General features: G+C 52.4%; 1 protein-coding gene across 2 annotated transcripts in view; it reads right to left on the bottom strand.

Annotated features, from left to right (window-relative positions):
- Nucleotides 1-21,107, bottom strand: part of Dlgap4 (DLG associated protein 4) — a 147,811-nt gene that overhangs the window by 35,101 nt on the left and 91,603 nt on the right. The window contains exons 4-7 of one of the 2 annotated variants that reach the window (XM_052184097.1): nucleotides 19,029-19,273; nucleotides 17,737-17,851; nucleotides 16,641-16,691; nucleotides 12,803-13,043 (exon numbers count right to left, since the gene is read on the bottom strand). In XM_052184097.1, the coding sequence (XP_052040057.1) occupies nucleotides 12,803-13,043; nucleotides 16,641-16,691; nucleotides 17,737-17,851; nucleotides 19,029-19,273 (652 nt within the window). Of the gene's footprint in view, nucleotides 1-2,185; nucleotides 3,189-12,802; nucleotides 13,044-16,640; nucleotides 16,692-17,736; nucleotides 17,852-19,028; nucleotides 19,274-21,107 lie in introns of those variants that run through there. The other variant, XM_052184098.1, reaches the window with a different exon arrangement.

Here is a 21,107-nt window from a genome sequence, read left to right as displayed (position 1 = left end):
AGATACTGTGAGGAGGGAAAAGCTCACATTTATTAAGCCTACCGTGTACAGGTTTTTATTTATATATGTATAATCTTGTTTAATTGTCTCCACAATCCTATGGTATAAATGGTTTTTCAGAGTCCAGATGAGGAAACTATAGGTCAAAGAAAGCACAGGCATTGAATGACGATACTGATCAGAACCAAGTATGAATATTCTGCACCTGTATAAGAGCCTGATCATGTCTGGTATGCTGACTCAGCTCAAATCCTGCCTCTTCCTGGAAGCCTGTTCAACCCACACAGGCCCTCTCCCATAAAAGTCCCCAGCTGTCATTAGTATACAGCTGACAGCACTCAGCACATTCCCCCTCCTTACTCTGATTAAGCATACTTTTAAATGGTAAGGCACAGGGATGCACAGGTGGCCAAGAATCTCAAATGTCAGCTACAAAGACCCAAGAGATGGAGACATCCAACACCCCCAATTCTTCACAGGGAAATGCTGAGCTCCACCAGGAGACCAACTGTCTGAAGTCACATGGCAGTTTAGCACTAGAACTGGGGACAAAACCTTGGCGTTTTGCCTTGAAACTTAAAAATAATTTTAAAAAAAAGATATCTTTTTTTTTTTCAAGAATCAGTTTTAGAATAAGACTTTTATTCCAATTTAAGTTAGGAAGCTGACACTAAGGGAAAATCACCGCCTGAGATGTGGGGACTCCTCCACTTCTGGGTCAGGTACCAAGCACTTTTACCTTCCAAATGCAGTCAATCCATGGATTGTGCCTATAACAAGGCCCACATAGGAAAGGCACACAAACATCCATGGGTGTTAGAAATAAGTTTTTACACACCAGGGGCAGGTAATAGCAGCAAGGCCGTGACTTAAGACATGGCCAGAAGACAGGACCCAGAAGTACAAGCCTCCACAAGTCCTCCTGGTTCTTCTTGACTTCCACCTTAACTGTAAGATGCAGGGACTATGATATCCGGTCTCACTCCCTGTTCCAAAGTTCTAGAACATCCTAGAGCCCTTGATAGCAGATCCCAGCTCTCAGCGGAATCTTTCAACTAGGACCTTTGTGTTCCACACAGAGAAAAGCAGCCGTGGCTCACCACACACTGGCCTTGTCTCCAGGTGCCACTAGCAGGGCCCAACCTTAGATAATAACTGGCACACAGAAAATCCAAATGTTCGCCAGCACAAGCACCTCTGGGCATCCAACTTATTTTTACACACCAAGGAGAAGCAAGATGGCGCTGAGCGTTCGGGAAAGGTGGGCACACTTCTTCACTTGATCTTAGCCAAAAGGCCGAGAAGCGATGTGGGCACACTTCTTAACCAGATGGGAGTGACAAGTCTTGGGCCAGACTCAGCAGGCGCCAGCTTTACACTGTACCCTCTTAGGGAAGCTCTTTCTCTCTGGGACCGTCTAAAGGCAGGTTGACAGTTTACAAAGCACGGTCTAGATATGCATTTGATCTTCATGACAACCCTTGGAACCACCTCCCCCATTATCCCTTTTACAGATGGAAAACCTGAGACTTAAGTGCAAGGGTCACACCCAAAGTCAAACTTTTTAGAGCTGGTCTAATCAAGATTTCAGAGTCTACGACAGTCAGATATAATAATCAAGAGTGATCATTGTAAGGGCAATTTCTCTCCAATTCATCCTGGTCTCAGCAAGATCAAGTTTCACAGACCTCAGTCCACCTACCCACTCAGGGTAGCCTAAAAAGTTCTGACCACAATGGTATAGCCCAGCTGTCTAAGAAGCCACACCCCCCTGCAAAATTTCATTACTCAAGTTGGCAAGAACGCAGCCCCCACCCCCAGCTGGGTCTAAATAAACGCCCAAGTGATATCACATCCTGCTGTCGGCTCCAAAATAGCCCAGGCCTGCCCACAAGCGATCACAAAGTGCCAGGCCATGCAGGGCCAAACCAGCAGGGATACCCAGCCAAGGGCACCCTCCACACACTCAAGCAACTAAAGCAGAAGCCTCAGGGCAGGAAGGCCCTTCCCCCCAACCCCCCCGTGCCAGTCAGCCTGGCCCCACCATCCTTGTCCCCCTGGTCTAGAGGCCCCACAGCCTCATGGCCTCAGCGCCCCTGCCCCAGCGCCAACCCCATGGAGCCTCTGCCGCGGCCAGCCTGCGGGATGACTCCGCCCGGCCCAACCCGGACACCCCACCACTCACATTGCTTCAAGAGCTCCAGACACAAAGCCATGAGGGCCGGATGGGGGTCAGAGACCCAGAGACCCGGCAGAGACAGAAAAGGGAGGGAGTGACAAGGAACAGAGAGAAGGGGCAACAGGGGATCGGGCAGAGAAACAAGGGAGCAAGATCCCCGGGCAAAGGAGAAGGCGCAGAGGCAGGCACCAGAGACAGCAATGAGACCACCGACACAGATGTGTGGAAAAAGCAGGGACAGCAAGGCGGGGCACCGGGTCCAGAGAAGTGGGGCGCTCGGAGAACAAGGAAAGACAGTGACAGCGACAGCGGACAAATCTAGGAAAGGCAGAGGTTCTGAAGTTAGGGAACTGGGGAGATACTGGGGGTTCAAGGAGACCACTAAGGGATGTAAAAGGTTCTGGTAGATATGGGAGGCTCCGGAGAGGTGGGAAACCCTCGGGGAAATATGGACTAGGTGGAGGTAACCTCCAGGAATCAGGGGGACACGGATCAAGAAGGACCCTCAGGATGTGTGGTAAGCTCGGGGGAGGCCTGGGGGAGTGGAGTGTGTTCTGAAGGAGCAGCCCCAAAAGATCTAGGGAGTCCCAAAGAATGGGGGTGCCAGAACCCGTGTCTGTAAGAGAAGAGAGGAGCGCTGGGAGAGGGGACCCGAGATCCTGGAGCGAGGGAGGGGCCGTGAGCGCGAGAGCAGAGACAAAGAGACAGCGAGCGAGGGAGAGACAAAGCGGGCTCAGCAGGGACAAGGGCCCGAGGGCCAGCGGCCCGACAGAAGGACGGAAGCGCGGGCGAGCGGGCGGACGGACGGACGGACGGACAGACGGGAAGACGGGGCAGGGCAGGGCCGGGCGGAGGCGGCGCCCGTCTCCTCGCGGGGCCGCGGCTGCTCCGGGCGGCGCTGGGCGGGCCCCGGGCGTCCGGGCTGAGGAGGCGGCGGCGGCGACGACGTGGGTCGGACAGACGGACGGAGTGACGGATGGACTGGCGGCAGCTGCGGCCAGCGGCGGGCACTCACCCTCCTCCCTCACGCGGCCCGGCCCGAGGCTCCGGTTTTGTACGCCCGAGAGGCGGGGCCTCCGGGTTAAAGCCCCGCGCCGGCCCCGCCCCTCGCGTCAGCCGCGCGCGCGTCGCCCGGGATTCCGGGGCCGCCAGGGGGCGCGCGCAACCGGGACACAGCGCAAGCGCGCACGCGTACCGCGCGGCCCACGCCCTGGCCGGCCGGTCTTGAAAGGGAGTGCGCGCCCGCGCCGGTTCGCGCATGCCCGAGGGAGGGGTTCCGCCCTCTCGAACCGCCCCGCCAAACCGGTTCCAGCTGGAACGCAATGCGTGGTCTGTACCCGAGTTGGAGTGGCCGTCCGTCCCGGCGGGCTCACCCTGGCGGCAGCGCCTCGCTGTAGGTAGGGAAACTGAGGCTGAGAAGAGAGCCCACCGTGGGCTTTCTGTCCCTCACGCAGGTCCTAGCTACTCAGCCTAGCAGTTTCTAGTTGCTCCTCCGCCCCCATCCCTTGCTGTGCTCCCCAGGGTCCTAAGGATGGGTTCAGTATCACACTTGTGTGACCTTAGCTGCTCAACCTTTCCGTGCTTCATCAGTCTCTGTAAAATGTGACAACTGAGCGAGTCCCCTCCCCTCCCACAGACTGGCAGTCCATTTACAGCAGGTTCTGCCAGGCACAGATCCTTGGCTGCGCGGTTGCCTGCTTTGCGTATGTGGATCTGACAGGGCTGTGAGGAATGAAGGTTACACTGTTTCCCGTCTTCCTTTTGCATTAAGACATAATAATGACAAGAGCAACAAACTTATTTGATGCCAGCACCGTGCTAAGCATCTTAAAAGCAGGAGCCGGCTACACCTTGCTATTTAGTTTCATTTGCTTTACTAAGTGAAAAGACAAAGTAAATTCTTGACGGACTACACAGCTCAAGTCTTCCCTTGTGCCGCTGCACCCTTCCAACTCAGTAACACTTCGTGCATAACCTTGGGCATGTTCCCCTTTCTCTTTGGGATTCACCAGTGATGAGTGTCCCCTGGAGAGAAACCAGGCAGGAACAGAATTTTCACAAGGAAGTCTTTGACCCTTTGATCCAGATCACCCTCTTGAACAGAAGAACTCATGGACAGCTTCAATTTGGACTTCACTAAGTCCAAGACCTTGGTGCTAGAGGAAAGCCAGCACACTTCTCTATTTCCCCCAAATCCCCCTCGGGTCCTGTAAGGTGTGTGTGTATGGGGAACATTTTGGGTGCTGACTGGGTCCTTGCCCAGGAGCTCCAAGTCAGGCTAGCCTCCCTGCAAAGGGGAGTTGGCTAGACCCAGGTCTGAGGTCTTCCTGCATGAGCCTAGGCTTCTAGGGAAAGGTAAAGGGCCCCTTCCAGATAGTTGCTGACCTGTCCCAGGTGTTCAGGACTGGCAGCTGGCTTGGAGGCCTGCTTCTCAGTCTTCCAGTCTGAGTCACCATTTCGGCAGATTCCTTAAAAATCTCAACAGTGAAAATCTGTGTATTCAGCACATAGTAGGCTCCCAGTTACCTAGGAACATCTCTGTACAGCACATGGTAGGCTCTCAGTTACCTAGGAACATCTCTGTACTGGCTGCTTTTGGGTGTCAACTTGACCCAAGCTGGAGTCATCAGAGAGGCAAGGAGCCCTGGTTGAGGAAATGCCTCCATGAGATCTAGCTGTAATTAGTAATCAGTGGGGGAGGGCCCGGCTCACAGTGGTCCTGGCTTTCATAGGCTGAGCAAGTCATGTGAAGCAAGCCAGTAAGCAGCACCGTCCATGGCCTCTGCACCAGCTCCTGCCCTGCTTGAGTTTCTGTCCTGACTTCCTCCAATGATAGGCTGTGATCTGGAAGTATAAGCCAAATAAAGCTTATACTTTCCCCCCACCCTTGCTCTTTGGTGCATGGTGTTTTCGTCACAGCAACAGAAACCCTCACTAAGCCAGCCTGGGACAAAGGCATGTTAGCACATAAGGCGGAAGTCTGCCTTCTACCCAGTGCCCTGAGGAGAGGTGCCTGTTTCAGCAATAGGAAATTCTGACAGTCATCTAGCAAAGGCCTCCTGAATCCTATTACCTCTGACCCTATGGCTCGGACAGGGCCACTGTCCCTTGCCTGACCAGGTATGACAGCCTCTAATCCTGTTCCCACTGCCAGATGATTCTCTGGTTCTTTGTCAAGTCCTTGGGTTGCTTCCTTCCCAACCCCACAGGACAACAAAGAACCCAAGGCCTTGAGAAATAGCCCCTTGACCTGTCTTCTGAGTAGCCCTGACTGCGATTCTTCCTCTAGGCTGCAGTGGCTTGTGAACCCTCCCACCCCCACTCTGAGTGTGAGTGTGTGTGAGTGGGAGTGTAACTGGGTTAAGTCAGGCGTGGCAGGTATGTGTGTAACTCTGACCATAGCAGATATCACTAATTAGTGGTGGCGCACTTAATCTGCTTAACTCAGATTAAATCTCAAACCTTAGCTTCAGGGATCAGAAATGACACTCACATTACAAGATGAGTCCCCTGACACTCTGGGGACTGGATGGGCAGAGCTGACAGGAATCTGCAGATATTAGGATGGACTAGGCTTGGGAGACAAGACCAAGGGATTCTGTCAGCCTCCCTTCCTGTGTATATGTTCAGGGGAAAGGAAAGGAATCAAAGAAACCAGAAGAGTTTTAAGGGTTGAGAGAAGGGACAAAAAGGGTGAAAGCAACCTGTGACTCGGACAGCCACAGATAAAACTGTTCCTCACAACCAAGGTCTAGATAACCAATATGAGGCCCAGGGAGGGACAGGGACCTCTTCAGTGACACAGCAGCCCTGAAGAGCCTCTGGGCCTCTGAGCAGGGAGCTGGAATGTTTTCTAGACTAGAACTTGTCCAGCTCAGCCTGGAGCTTCCAGTATGGGTGGAGAATGACCTGAAGTCTGTGTACCTGTGTGTGTGTGTGTGTGTGAGTGCATGTGCATGCGTGCACACAAGCTCTTGTGTGACCGTATTCACATTGAAGAGAGAGAATGTAATTGGTAGGATCAGGGTGCCCCATGGTAGTCTCCCCACCCCCACGACACTGGCCGAGGTCCCTGTGTGATATCTCAGCTTCTGAATCTGTGTAATGTGATTCAGAGGGAGTGGGAGAGACATAGGAGGGAGGAGAGGAAAGCCCAAACCCAGGGAAAGGAAGAGAGACAGAGTGCTGAGGGAGAAACAGAAGGCGAGATCGAGATGGGAGTGGGGGAGCTGAGGGAAGAGTGACAGGGAGGCTCACACTGCTCTCACTTCCTCTCAGAAACAGAAAGAACGGAGAGGCAGGATGAGAGGCAGACCAAAGGGTCATATCACAGCCCTCATGTCCCTTCCTGGGTGTCCCCGCCTGGGGAGGGGGCATGTACAAGTGGCAGCTGAGCCACTGCTGACCCGCCTGCCAGTCACCTGCCAGAGCTATTTCTGGAATGTGGAAACTGGGTCAGAGAGGAGGAGGGAGGATGGCTGCGCTGGCGACGGGAGCTGGGAAGCTGCGGGTAGTGGGTGGGCAGCTACACGCCCCGCCCCCGCCATTCCAGAGCAGTTGGTTCTGCCTGGTGCCCACTGACTCAAGAGCTACCCTGCACCCCCATCTTCCCACCCGCGAGCACATGTGCTCCGTGGAGACACAAAGAGCTACATGCCTCTCGGCGACTTGGGGTCAGAACCGGAAGAGCAAGGTAGTAAGAAGCGAGCCTTCTGAGTAGAGAGACAGTGTTGGTGTGTGCCTGTGCAGAGGGGGTGATTATAAGCAGAACTGCCACGTTTGGTTGTACAAGTTTTACACTGATTAAGGATGCCCCGGATGTGAGGTGCTATTCACAATATAGACATAAACAAATTAAAAAATTACTATGACTAGGGGCGGTGCCCTTTCTTAACTTGGCCCAAAAGTACTACACGGACCAGCTGCCGCTCTGGCCAGAAACCTGGAAATCTGGTGGCTTTGGCTTTCCTAGGTGGCAGGTGAGTGTACCTGCCGAGCATGAGAGGGCAGAGGTCACACAGGAGCTGGGATGTGGGGTCACTGCGGGGACCTGCGGTTGGCACATGGGGGAGCCTGCAGTGTTTCTGAGGCGTGTCTGGGTGTGGGCTTTGATGCAGACTCACAGGCATGTACTTTGTGTGCGGGGGGGGGGGGGGGGGGGCATGTTGAGTTAGGTATGTACTCACTCATATATATGGGAGTATTAGTATACATCTGTCTTCACATCTTTGTGTGTGTGTGACATACGTGTGTGAACATACACATGTGGATGGGTATGTATATGTTGTGTATCATTTTCAGTTTGTACCTTATTTTTGAAAAACTCACCAATCTGGCTAGGCTGGCTGACTGATTAGGGATCCACTGTCTTTGCCACCTCAGGGCTAGGATTAGTCTGTGATGGTTTAAATGAGAATGGTCCCCACAGGCTTATATATTTGCATATTTAGTCCCTAGCTGGTGGGCTTTTGAGAAGGATTAGAAGTATTAGGAGGTGTGGCCTTGCTAAGGAGGAAGTGTATCCTTGGGGTGGACTCAGAGGTTTCAAAAGTGCATGCCAGACCCAATGTTTGTCTGCCTGTCTCTCTATCTCTGTCTGTCTGTCTGTCTTTGTCTGTCTCTGTCTCTCTCTGCCCACTTTCTGAGGATCAAGATGTCAAACTCTCAGCTGCTCCTGCAACACCCACACCTACCTGCCTGCTGCCATGCTCCCCATCTTGATTATAATGGACTGAACCTCTGAAACTGTAAGCCAGCCCCCAATTCAATGCTTTCCTTTATAAGAGTCGCCTTGAGCCAGGTGGGGGCAGTGCTGCATCATGCCTTTATTCCCAGCTCTTGGGAGGCAAAGGCAGGTGGATCTCTGTGAGTTGGAGGCCAAGGTTTACAGAGCTAATTTCAGGACCACCAGGACTACACAAAGAAACCCTGTCTCACCTCCCACCCCCATCAAATAGAGTCAAATTAGTCATGGTGTCTCTTCACAGCAATAGCACACCAAGAAGGTGTACTCTCACACCTGGGCCCCTCCCCCGTAACCTCCTGATACTCGTGATCCAAACTCAGATCCCTGCACAGCCAACACTTTGCCAAGGAGCCATCCTTCCGTAGCCATTTTCACACCATATACAGGCCTTTCTGTATGACTGTGCACATGCATCTGGGCAGGCAGGAGATGCTGCTGCACAATACTTTCTTGACTATGTTTGTTTGTGCAAAAGCCCCCAAACAGTTTAACTGAAGCCCCACATCCTTACATTTAGTAGCAAATGCTGGTTCAGCCAGATTGTGCAGTGTGTTCTGTGATTGCCTAAATTATTACTTTACTGGAGTAAAGTGGGAATTTATTTCTTTAAAAATTTAGGGGCTAGTATGGGCTCGTCACGTAAGAGAGCTTGCCATGCAAGTCTGGTGGCCTGAGTTGGACCCCTGGAACCCACATGAAGGTAGAAGGGGGGGCTGGAGAGATGGCTCAACACTGAGAGGCAGAGATAGGCGGATCTCTGTGAGTTCCAGGCGAGCTAAGGCTGCAGAGTGATACCCTGTGGGAAGGGGGAAAAGTGGGAGAGACCTCCATGCACAAGCCACTGTTTGCATATTCACAAACATGCACACCATGCACATACATGTGCATAGTAAAGAGAGGTATTTTAATGCAAACTGAACAGAAATAGATTATAGGTAGATGATCGATCAATAGATACGGAGATTGAGATCGAATCAGCGACTCTAAAACCTCAGTTCTCAGGTTTTTGTATTTGTGCCTCTTTCTGTGTCTCACAAAATCTCTGTGGCATCAGCTTTAGATTAGTGACTTGCTTTATCAACTTTTTTTTCCCAGATGTGAAACCCAGATTTGACTTAAGTCAAAATGAGGTTGTTCTCCATCCTCCCCAATCCCCCATCCTCCCGCCACCTCCGGGGAAAACATGGCCTGGCTGGGACACTGGCTCCTGAACAGCCTTTAGGCCCGGGTTTAGGACACATGGGACAAAGGCAGCTGATCTGCAAGCTCATAAATAAGTGTTTGCTGCTGCTCCCCACTGTTCGATCCCAGGCACCACTGAGATGGCACACAACGCAGAGTGTGATTTCATAACAACCAGAAGATGTCACATTGTCCCCAGGACCACGCAGTGAGGAAATGATGAGCAGACACTCAGAGGAGGATTGGGAAAGAAGCCTGGGTCTGTGTGGCTCAGAACTCCCAGTGATGGTCACCCACAGTGACTGCAAGTGTGCAGATATACTTGGGCAGACCTGGCTCCTCTGGATAAGGATTTAAGAGAGGACTCACAAAAGAAATGGCCAACCTGTCAGGGATGCTCAGGGGAAATAGAAAGGGCCCAGAAATCGCTGAGTTGGAAAATAAATCTGTCAGCTTTAGTCTCGAGCCAGTAGATCATTTTCAAATTAAGATATAGCATAAGATAAAGATCAAAACAAAGTCATTGTCTGTTAAAATACCACACAGACTGGGGCTTAGGCCTTTAATCTCAACACTTGGGAGGCAGAAGCAGGCTGAACTCTGTGAGTACAAAGCCAACCTGATCTATATAGAGTTCCAGGCTAGCCAGGGCTACAGAGTGAGATACTATCTTAAAAGAGAACGAACGAAAGAAAGAAAGAAGGAAAGAAAGAAAGAAAGAATAAAAGAGAAAGGAAGGAAGAAAGGAAAGGAAAGAAGGAAGGAAGGGAGATGCAGATGCAATTCCCAGCACCCACACAGTGACTCACAACCATCTGTAATGGGATCCAATACCCTCTTCTGGTGTATCTGAAGACAGCTATGGTGTACTCCTGTACATAAAATAAATAGTTTTTTTTGTTTGTTTTGTTTTTAAAGGAAGAAAGTAAAGAAGAAAGAAAAAAGAAAACCAAAAGCATTTGCTATTCTTGCAGAGGGTGGGATTTGGCTCACAACTGCCTTAAGTCCAGTTCTAGGGGATCTGACACACTCTTCCGACCACTCTGGTCACCTGCACGTGGGTAGTGCACATACATGAATAAAGTAAAAAAAGCAGGCACACACACATAAATAAAAACTTCCCAGGTGGTCAGAGGAGCTGTCGGGAAGCCCAATGGTGTGGTCCCACAGCAGCCCAGCATGCCCAGGGTAGGAATAGTGAGGTGGAGGGAGTGGAACCCAAAGTGGTTGTAGATATGGCTTTGGCACAAAGAGTGACATGAATAAACTGAATAAATAAAACGTGTTTGAGCTAGGTCAGTCAGCTTCTGCTAGAGAAGATGAATCCTTCTACCCTTCCTAAGAAGGAAGCAGGCAAGGTCCAAAGTTCACTGCAGGGTAGGAAATCTCTAGGACTCGTCTTCTAGCTCACAGAATGTGCTCATCAGCTTAGCGGGATCTCAGGTAGGATAGTGTTCTTTATGAATACATGTGTGGGGTGCAGAGGGCTGGATTATTACCCTGGTCTTCAACCCTCTGTGGACACGCCCCGAGAGAGTCCTCACTCACCCTTGGCTATGGCTCAATCATACAACTTGCTTTAGCCAGGAAGATGTTTGCTCACGCTGGGCCTTGAATGTGCTGGTACTGTTGATTAGGCTTGCTGTCTTGGCTTCTCCCTTCTCAGGAGAAGATCTCCTCCTGGCTAGCTCTTTATCTCCAGAGGACCTCTGGTCCCAGGAGAAGCACGAGGCTGACAAACTTGGAGATGTCCACTGTTGTACTAGGTTTGTTGTGCAGTGTTATCAGAGCAGGAGCTACAGCACAGTGGGGCCCACATGGTCCCGGGGTTTGGGATGTGCAGCTAGGGGGGTCTGCACCCCTGAGTAATGGGGGTGGGGGAAGTCTCGGGTTTATCTGCAGTGAATTTCTGTGGATGTCATGTGGCCTTCTAAGCCCATCTCAATAGCACACGGGAGGCAGAGGCAGGCTAGTCTCAGTTGGAGGCCAGCCTGGTCTACAGAGCAAGTTCCAGGATAGCCAGGACTACATAGAGAAACCCTGTCTCAAAAACACCCCCTCCCCCAGAAAAGAACTTCTCAGGGGCGTGAGAATGTGGAGAAGGTAAGTGTTACCTGAGACTCCCATTGGCGCAGCAGAGCTCTGGGACATCCTGACAGAGCTCTCTGGATTTGGAAGCCACCAAACGGTGGCCTCCACCTGAGCCTGGGGACTTCTAAAGCAGTAGCCAGCCGACCACAGCCTAGAAGGAAGGCACCAGCGAAGCAATACAACCTCCAAGAGGCAACTATGTTGCTTTTCAAACAGGTTAAAAAGGTTCACAGGGTAGGGGGTGGGGCTGCAGTTGTCTTCAGAGGACTCTGTCCTAGGACGAACTACCCTGCAAAAAAGCTGCATGAAGACCAGGGCAGGAGGAACCGAGGGCGGAAGGAGCTGAGGGCGGGAGGAAGCAGCAGTGCTCACGCTAGGAGAGAAGGTGCCAGGGAGCCCTTCCCGACGGGATAAGAATCCAGACTGTGGCTTCAGTTGTTCAGTGTCCCCAAACCAGTAGAACCAGAAACAACAGTGAACAAGACCCAGAGAAAAACCAGCCACGACAGACACCTAGCTCCTCACCAGGGTTTCCAGCCACGGCAGGAAATTCAAGCAGAGGCATGAGATTTGAGCAGGGGCTTGAGATTCGCGGCAGACAGTCTAGTCTAGGCTATTCCTTCAGGTATAAAAGAGGCCAGGGTTTAGGGGTCTGCCCCAGGGTACCCACTAGGGGTGGGATGCAAAGTCTGCAGAGGGTATGGGTGGGGCAGGGGACCACTGTTTGTGCTCTGTTCCCTAAAGGACCAGTTCATTTCATTAATCAGTGTTGGTCACCTGTGTACAACATCCATAGGACTTGGGTTCACTTGGTGACACCTGATACCAGCAGCCTTCTCTTGTTACACAACCCAGGCCCACTGCCCTTGATGGGCACGAAGGTTCAAAGTAGAGGCTATGAAGCAGTTCTAACAGAAGCTCCTGTCACACCCCAGCAGATGGTGTTGACTTAGGGTCTGTACATGGTGAGAATGATACAGGCAAGCTTCCTGCGTAATCCAGCAACCCCAGCACTCTATAAAGGACTAGAAGAGCAGACCCAGGGCGGTCTCAACCAGCCCACACTTCCTACTTTGCGCCCCCCACCCCAGGTCTGACTTTCTGGTTTTGCCTGGCTTGCACACACAGTACGGCTCCTTCCTCTGCTCACACAGCAGTCATCTTTAGAGAATTCAGAACAATGTGAGGACGCCCTGACTGTGAATGTGAGAGACAGCCTCACCCCACTGGGAAAGCTGAGAGCAGATTTAACCCCTCCTCACACTCTTTTTGCCCTCCCTGAAGGTTCCTGCCTTCCCTATAGGTTTGTCTACACAGCTAACCCCAAGCGGGTTAGAAAGCCCCGCCCATCAGCAGGAGACTGCTTGGCAGGAAGCAGCTAGGGATCTCTGGGCTCCCACCCTCTCCATCCCTGCCCACTGGATGTTCAGTTTCTGCTAGCGCTCTAGCCTCACCATTTTTAGCTGATGGTTCGCCACCACCGTCCCCTTCTGTAGTGACCTATGGGTTCCTCCCAAGCATCTCTCCAGGCTGCCCGCCTGTGTTGCCCTTGTGAACAGTGCAAAACGGAACAAAATACCACCCTCCTGTGTATGGTTACTCACTTGGAAGAGTGCGACTGTTGCTGAGGCTGCCGGTGCTGGGCGGCGGGGAGAGGGACTGCAGGGAGACACTGTCCTCCTCCTGCGAGCAGCCTGCCTGGATGGCTCTCAGGTAGCTGTGGCTGCGTGAGCGGAAGTAGCTAGGCAGTGGCAGGTCAAGCGCCTCTGCGGCCGTTGACTCAGCCTCGCTGCAGGCCGACTCACAGGCTGCCTCGTACTGGTCGCTCAGATCTGCCTCCCGGACCTGTCCAGACAGAGGCAGGCATCAGAGTCCCACTTTGCCAGTCTTTGCTAGTCTAACTCAGCTTCGGGGCTAGAGGCTTTTCTTGGCTGGCCCTTAGCCTCTCTCTCCTCCTCTCACTTCACTCAGGGTACAAATAAGCTCTTGAGGATTAAACAGCCCTCTCACTTCTGCGGGCCTGCGTTTTCCCATCTACACGATAAGAAAAATGCTGGAGAGCCGGGCGGTGGTGGCGCACACCTGTAATCCCAGCACTCTGGGAGGCAGAGGCAGGTGGATTTCTGAGTTCGAGGCCAGCCTGGCCTACAGAGTGAGTTCCAGGACAGCCAGGGCTATACAGAGAAACCCTGTCTCGAAGAAAAAAAAAAAAGCTGGGATGTTACAGGATGTTAACAATATTAAACCTCATTGTCGCCGGGTGGTGGTGGTGCACGCCTGTAATCCCAGCACTTTGGGAGGCAGAGGCAGGTGGATTTCTGAGTTTGAGGCCAGCCTGGTCTACAGAGTGAGTTTCAGGACAGTCAGGGCTATACAGAGAAACCCTGTCTGGAAAAAACACCAAATCCCCCCCCCCCCAAAAAAAAGAAACCAAAAAAAACAAAAACAAAAAAACAAAAAACAAACAAAAAACCAACAACAACAACAACAACAAAAAAACCCAAAAAATCCAAACCCCCATTGTCTGTACTAATCTGAATTCAGCATGAAACAATCTGATCTGTTGGTAAAGCCTGCCTTGGCTGTTGGAAGAAGGGTTTATTAGGTGTGATGGGTATTTGCCATTTAATAAGTTCTATAAGCCAAAATAAAACAGACAAAAAACCAAAACAAACTCAAACCCTTGAGGGACAGTAGGAGGAAGATACTTGTCAAGGGAACCTAGTGAGGAAGGCTCAGAACCAGCACTCCAAATATGTAAGAAATAGTAATCTAGTGGGTGCTGTAGTGTGGAGAGAGGTCTGGAGAGGAGGCAGAGGCTAAAGATGAGGGGATGCATTAGCTTGGTGGACGGTGGCACTGGGGATAACTGATAACTATCTGCCACCTAAAATTACACAGTCTCTAAGCATCTCCCCAGAGATCACTACCCAGGGTCCCGCAGACAGGAAGCCAGAGGTGTGACACAAGAGCCTTGCCACACATCCACCCTGAAGACGCTGGTAGGACTTACTGATTTCCATTTCAGGCTATGTTGGCAGCTAGGGACCATGCAACAGAACCTGAAGAGTCAGCTGGCCACAGGCGGGCCCCGAGCTAGTGGGAGGCACGGCCGACTGGACGTCGTCACGCGGAGTGACGATGGATCTGGGTCAGCTCTAACCCAGCAGCAGGACCTCAGCAGCCCTGGGCTGGCTTAGTGGGGCAGCCTGGGTGACAGCCTGGGGGTAAGTATCCTTCAGGTCAAATGCCTAGATGGTTTCTCACATAATTGAGAAGGTGTCTGAAAAGGTTTGAACCTGTGCTGTCATGGTTTAAATCAGTTAGAATTGAATAAAGTTTGGTAGACATACTAGTCACATTTCACTGGGTCAAAAGCCACATGGACAGACATGGACTAGAGACCATTAGCTGTCACTGCAGGGAGTTCCATCGGACAATCTGCTAAGTTAAAAACCAGGCCACATGGCATACCCAAAATACATCTACAGAGGACATTAAAGTGTTGTGTTGTCTTTTAAAGCTGAAAACTGAGGTATTTTTGAGAGCCTCTGTGACTGCCCAGGGCAACAAGGTCTTCCTTTGGATCTGCACCATAGGAGCAGAGCTCTGAAGCAGACTGCCCAGGTTTCCATGGTCTCTCTTACAATATGAATGTGGGCAAACCATCTACTCTGTGCCTCAGTTTTTCATCTATAAAATGGGGCTGAAAACAGTTTGAGTTTCAGAGTGCCGTCAAAACTAAATGAGGGCTGGGTGTGTTGTCCATCTCAGAGCTTGGGATATGTAGAGGCAGGGGGATCAGGATCTTAAAGCCAGGTGGGCTGCTTAGGAAGGCTAAGGCCAGTCTGGGATATGAGACCCTGTCTCAAAACAACAATAAAACCAAGATCGCAGGAGCGAACTTATCACAGAGTCCAGGAAAGACTGATAAGTCACACATACCTGATAATGCCGGAAGCTGTGTGGAATGAACACGTATGTTTGTGGAGACAGCTCCCAAACTGAGAGGAGGTGTCAGGCAGTCTGCGTGAGTCTCCCTGAGGGCTTCCTACGTACAGGTGCTTCTGGGCATGTTTATACACACATGTTTATCATGCACCTATGGGAGCCACAGGAGGGAGAACTGCCTGGCCTACAGGACACTCCTTACAGAGTAACGCACTGTCCTGTACCACAGGGAGGGTACAGTACAGCACATACTGGTTGGAGTTAGGAAACAGCCAGCACTAGCTTTGCCATCCTGTGGTATGTGCCTTGGGAGACAAGCCCACCCCTGATCAAGATGAAAGGCTGGATTCTGAGTACATTTCTGTTGAGGGTTGGTCTGTTGCTGTCTATTGTAACCCCCTAGTAATTGTCAAAGCCCAATCTCATTCATCTGTAAGCTAGACGGGAGATGTGGTGGTTTGAATATACTTGGTCCAGGGGGTGGCACTATTTGGAGGGGGTAGCCTTGTCACTGTGGGCATGGGCTTGAAGACCGTCCTCCTAATCACCTGGGAGCTAGTGGCCTTCAGATGAAGATGTAGAAGAACTCTCAGCTCCTCCTGCACCATGCCTGCCTGGATGCTGCCATGCTCCTGCTTGGATGATAATGGACTGACCTCTGACCCTGTAAGCCAGCCCCAACTAAATGTTGTCCATATAAGAAATGCCTTGGTTATGGCATCTGTTCACAGCAGTAAAACCCTAACTAAGGCAGGAGACAAGTTTAAGTTGGGTCAGCTACACACTTCCTGTCCCTTTTTCTGGCCTTGGGGCTGGGAGGTGAGGGACCACTCCAGGGACGGGTGTCCAGGGGAAGTATAACTCAGACAGACACACAGACAGCCACAGCCACACTGGCATCACACCTACCAACTTTTATAGAGTTGAAAGTTTCCTTAGTCACACTAACACTCCACATCCTTAAAGGGTAACTGAGGCCCTAGAAAGGGAAAACCAGGGACCTGGACCTGCTAGAGAATGCTGCCAAGGCCCTAACCTGTCTAAATAGAAGTCTTCCTGGCCCTCACCCATGGAGAGAGAAGCAGAGGGCGGGTGGGTGGTTCCTCCAGGAGAAAGTGTATCACCATCTAGCTGCTAGCAAACCAGCTTGGGAGCGCCAGACCAACCAGTCCCCCTGGCCTGACCCGGGGGAGGCCACAGTCCTCCATTGCTCTACCTCAGCTCCACTGCCCTGCAGCTACTTCTTTTCCATCCACAGGACCTTAGCTCAGCCCACGCTTTCCCAGTTGTAAGAACAAATGGAGACACAGTGAAGTGGTGGCTCAGGGTCAGGACACAACGCTGTCACCTCCCCACCATGCTCACAGGGCTGCCGTCCTCACACAGCTCTGCTTGAACTAACTCAGATTGAGTACCCGGACCCCTCGTCTGAAGGCTTAGGACCCAGCCCTGTACTCTGGTTTGGGGAGCAAGACTGGCAAACATACTGACCTGTTGATCGTGGCCAAACAACTGGGGGATCAGGGAAGCCTGCCCAAAAACCTGTAGGGAGAGAGGGCACAGTTTACAGGAGGGCCAGGCCTAGACTGGGCTACTCGGGGCTCTTCCCTACCCTGTATGGATTCTGTCTCAAAGTTTTCCTTGGCTTCCTTGAGGATGGGATGCTCACTTGCAGGGCTGGCGTTATTGCGGGCATGCTCTCTGCACTCTTCCTGACACCACGGGTTCTTTACCTACCTCTTCTCCTGGGCAGGCAGCCCCGCCAGAAACACAGGTCGGAGATGATACCCAGGACCACCTTGTCCTGGATGGTATGGAACTCTAGGGCCACCCATGCAGCTTAAGACATTCAGCCTTTTAGGGGTAAAGTTTTGGGGAAAGGGACAGTCAGAGATCTTGGGCTGGAGAAAGAACAGTGGGTGAAGTCTGTGGGGCCCCCCAGCATGGCAGATTCCAGATGCCTTTGTGTATAACTAAGGGCAAAGATATTCTGGGTACCTGGGGCAGGCAGAGTCGGAGAAAGAATATGTGAGGGACAGAGCTACGGAGATGAAGACACACAGAAGACCTACGGAAAATGTAGTGAACAAGGGGAGAAGGCCGCAAGGGAGAGAAAGGCAGGGAGGGTGGGAGAGAGAGACACAGACAGACAGACATGTGCGTGTGCACACACACAGACAGACAGACAGATAGACAGACTGGAAGGGACAAACACAGTAAGACAGGAGAGAGCTGGTGAGATGGGGTGAGGCTAGGCATGACACGTCTACCAAGAAAACACCTAATGAGCCTCTGCCCGCCCGCCTGCTGGGGTGCAGGGCTCGATGATGAATCTACAGGGAACAAGAGCGTGTAGGGAAACCCTAGCCTCAGGAGGCAGGATGGCATAGACATCAGTGAACCAATATGATTCCAGGGACCAGGGAGTGATGGGTTAATCGAAGCCTGGGAACAGCCTCGGGGACTGCTGTATGCAGGGAGGCCAGGAAGGCCTCTCTGAGGGAACGTCGGAGACACAGAAGCAGCAGCTGAGCAGAGCTCTGGACAGACAGCGGCGCACCGATCCCCTGGCCCCAGTCACCCTCACCTGGCTGATACAGCTGGCGTCATTGAGGCTGTCACTGAGGGGGTTGTAGTCCTCTTCCCAGCTGGGGCACTTGGAAGGCAGCAGCATGTCCACTGAATCCAAGCGGTCCAAACTCCTGGCAGGGAAAGGGGTAGACAGGGCTCAGCCCATGCATTGTTTAACTGGGGACTGAGGCCAGGAGGGAGACGACTGTCCAAGACTATTCAGTAGCAGAGGGGAAATGGAAGCACTGCCAGCCTGGGCAAGGTGTGTGTGTGTGTGTGTGTGTCCAAGCAAAGGGAGAACTCCCACCTTTGGGAGACCTAATAAAATCGGTGGCAGACAGCCTTCACCCGTCATGCCCACTGTGGCCTCAAGGTGGCAGCATATGCTTGCAGTTGCCTGTTTTAAACTGGAGGCCATGCAACCGACCGAATCGGAAGCTACAAAACTGAAAATCCGAGGCAATTCTAGAGACTAGACAGAGGTGGGCGGGTGGAGGCCAGTAGCCTTGGTATTTATGGAAAATGCCCAAAGGTCCTCAGGGCCACTGTGATGTCCAGATGTGGACTTAGTTTCTCAGTCTTTCCCAGGCCCTCCCCAGCCTTACCCTAGGTCAGTCTGGGCTCCTGACATGGGGCTTGGACTAGTCTCCAGCCTTCTGCAGAGAGAGCCTAGGGAGTCACCACCTCTTGCGTCCACTTGATGGTCCTTATTTATGGGATGGGGATGACACATTGCTGGCCCTGGGGTAAGGCCTTCCGGATGCAGATGCAAGGGCAAGCACAGCAGCCGGCAAGACCAGGGTCAACAGACGGCAACCATTCCTATGACTCTCACCAAGGCGGGCTCTAGTTATGAAGGGTAAAGGACCCTGGTAAAGGACTCACCTGTGCATTTGACTCAGATGACAGAATTTAGCTGAATCAAATTATCACTATGAGCTGGGCTTAACTATAAGTGGTGCCATTTGGGGGACAAGTTGTTAGCAGGCAGGACTAACCCATGCATGAACCCCTCTTATGGGAGGGGTTCACCTGGACCTGTGTGAGCACTGAGAAATAGGACCATCTGCAGGCCAGGGGAGGACAGCCAGGCTCCCGAGACACAGGGTAGGCAGCGTGAGGCTCACAGCTGGTCTAAGGATCGGACTACAAGTTCTGAGACCTTCCTCGGGGAAATATTTTCAGGACAGGCCTCCCACTAAGTTAAAGCGGTGGCTCTTATAGAGTTCAACTACAGAGGATATTCCACGAAGGGGTGGGGCTCCAGCAGGGCTGCCCTTCTAGACCAGAGGATGGGCTACAGCTCACCTGCGAGGGTTGCTCTGCTCTCCCAGGGACTGCTGCGTGGCCCTCAGGTAGCTCTGACGCCGTGCTGCAGTCTTGGGGGAAGGCTTGGGACTACCACCTCCAGACTCATCACTGTCTTCATCGCCCATGGCCTTGATATAGCTGCCACTGCGCATGCGCCGGCACGGGATGGGCCCCTCCGCGGTGCTGTCCATTTCACGAGGGGACAGCAGCGTGGTGCTCCACTCTCCCCCGCCGCCAGGCACCTGGAATATCCAAAGACAGAACTCAGACATGACCTAGCGGCCAGCCAGGTTTCCAGACGGTCACCTAGAAGATAGGGTCTCACAGACCCATCCATTTCCACTTTGGCAACTTGAGCCTTCTCTGCTGGCTTTCTTGGCCGGGAAGACTACCTGGGTTCTAGAAGTCTCTCTGCCATGACTTGAGGGCCTGGCCTTACCCAAGTACACTCCATTCAAGCTCGGTTTGTTCCAGCAAAACTTCCCACTCCTGTGATCACAATGGCCTCACTGCAGCTACACTTACAGCATTCCTTGTGCCCCATCTCCTCTCCTGACACTCCAGGGGACAGACTAGGAGCCCATGGTGAGAGGGGTCCAAAGGAAAGAAGTGTCCCACAGACAGACCCCCAGATCTGGAATCTGAGCCTGGCTCTACAATGTTCATTACATGTCCCTGGATGGGGATCAGAGCCCCCCCCCCCCCCCCCCCGCCAGTGCATCAACATGATACCCCAACATTCTTTGTTCTAGACCCATCTGTGACAGAGGGAAGTGCTGTGCACAGCTGGTCACCCTGCTCCAAGTGGCTCTTCCATGCCTGTCACTGTCAGCTGCCCTGAGGTAGTAGGGTATGCAGTCTACACTCCAGTCCCTTGACTCACTCTTGGATACATGGTTACGTGGGGCACACTGTGGCATTTACACACTGCAGAAGCTGGAGCCGTGCCCTGTGTGCATCTCAGCACACTCAGAGCAGGCACACACCCGGCCTGCTCTCTCGTTTTCTTCAGCAGATACCTGCAGCATACTTCACACCTTCTCAAGGACACACACCAGTGTTTCTGATCATACCCCCTCCAACAGGATGATCAATGTCGACCACCCCTGCGGAGCCACATTACATCATAATATTGCCACCACATATGGGGAAGGCACTCTCCTCCCAGAGAATGCTAGGTCCACAGATTTCTGGACACAGCAAGCCCTTCATCAGGGATTCAAACATATACACTCTCCGATCAGCCAGCGTGACTGCAGAGTGCCACACCCTTCCTGTATCCTTGTTACTGGTGGCTACCTCCTGCCGAGGACCTGCTTCTCAAACTCAGCCTTCCCTCAAACCTCAGCCAATCACCTAGCCACCAGTCCTATGAATTCTAGTCACCAGACCTATGAATTCTTCCTCCCAAACCACTAGCTGGTCTATCCTCCGGGGAAGGGGACCTTGAGTAACCCTGCTCAGAACTTGTGACCAGCCCACCTGCGCATCCAGCAGGGAGCACAGGCCCCCCAGGGCCCAGAGTCCTCTCCCGGAGTCTTGAAAGCATTTCCTAACATCAGACCCAACCACATACTTCCCTCCAATGTCTAAACTAAGGTAGCCACAAAACCCCTCAATAGATTTAAAAGGCTGCCCCAATTCCAATTTCCTGATACTGCAAAAACATACCCCACCCCCATGGTGTCACTGTCCCTGGAGTTTTATACAGAATGACAAGAACATGAGACCTGTCGCCCCTCGGAGTTCATCTTTTCATAATGCATCTGATGTGACTTCTGCGTGCCAGCCAGGCCTGCGCTTGCACACGCTGTGCACAAAGTGCTCACTACTTACAGGAGTAGCCGCGTCCATGTTCGATCTGTTCCTGTCACTTCCACACTGGGCTCCGTCTACACACCCCAACGTGCAGAACCCTGCCCCACCTCACTGTGCAGCAACAACACTGAAGCCAAGCCTTCCGCTACCCTCAGGTAGTGAAGCTTTACTGTGCGAGTTCCTCAGGACAACCCTCCCTCTACCCCCACGGGCCAGGCCTTGGGGCTGGTGGCCCTAGGCAGCCCCTCACCCACACTG

The sequence above is a fragment of the Apodemus sylvaticus genome, chromosome 5, assembly GCF_947179515.1.
Source record: "Apodemus sylvaticus chromosome 5, mApoSyl1.1, whole genome shotgun sequence".
Classification (NCBI taxonomy): domain Eukaryota; kingdom Metazoa; phylum Chordata; class Mammalia; order Rodentia; family Muridae; genus Apodemus; species Apodemus sylvaticus.
This window is presented reverse-complemented; position numbering and strand designations above follow the sequence as displayed.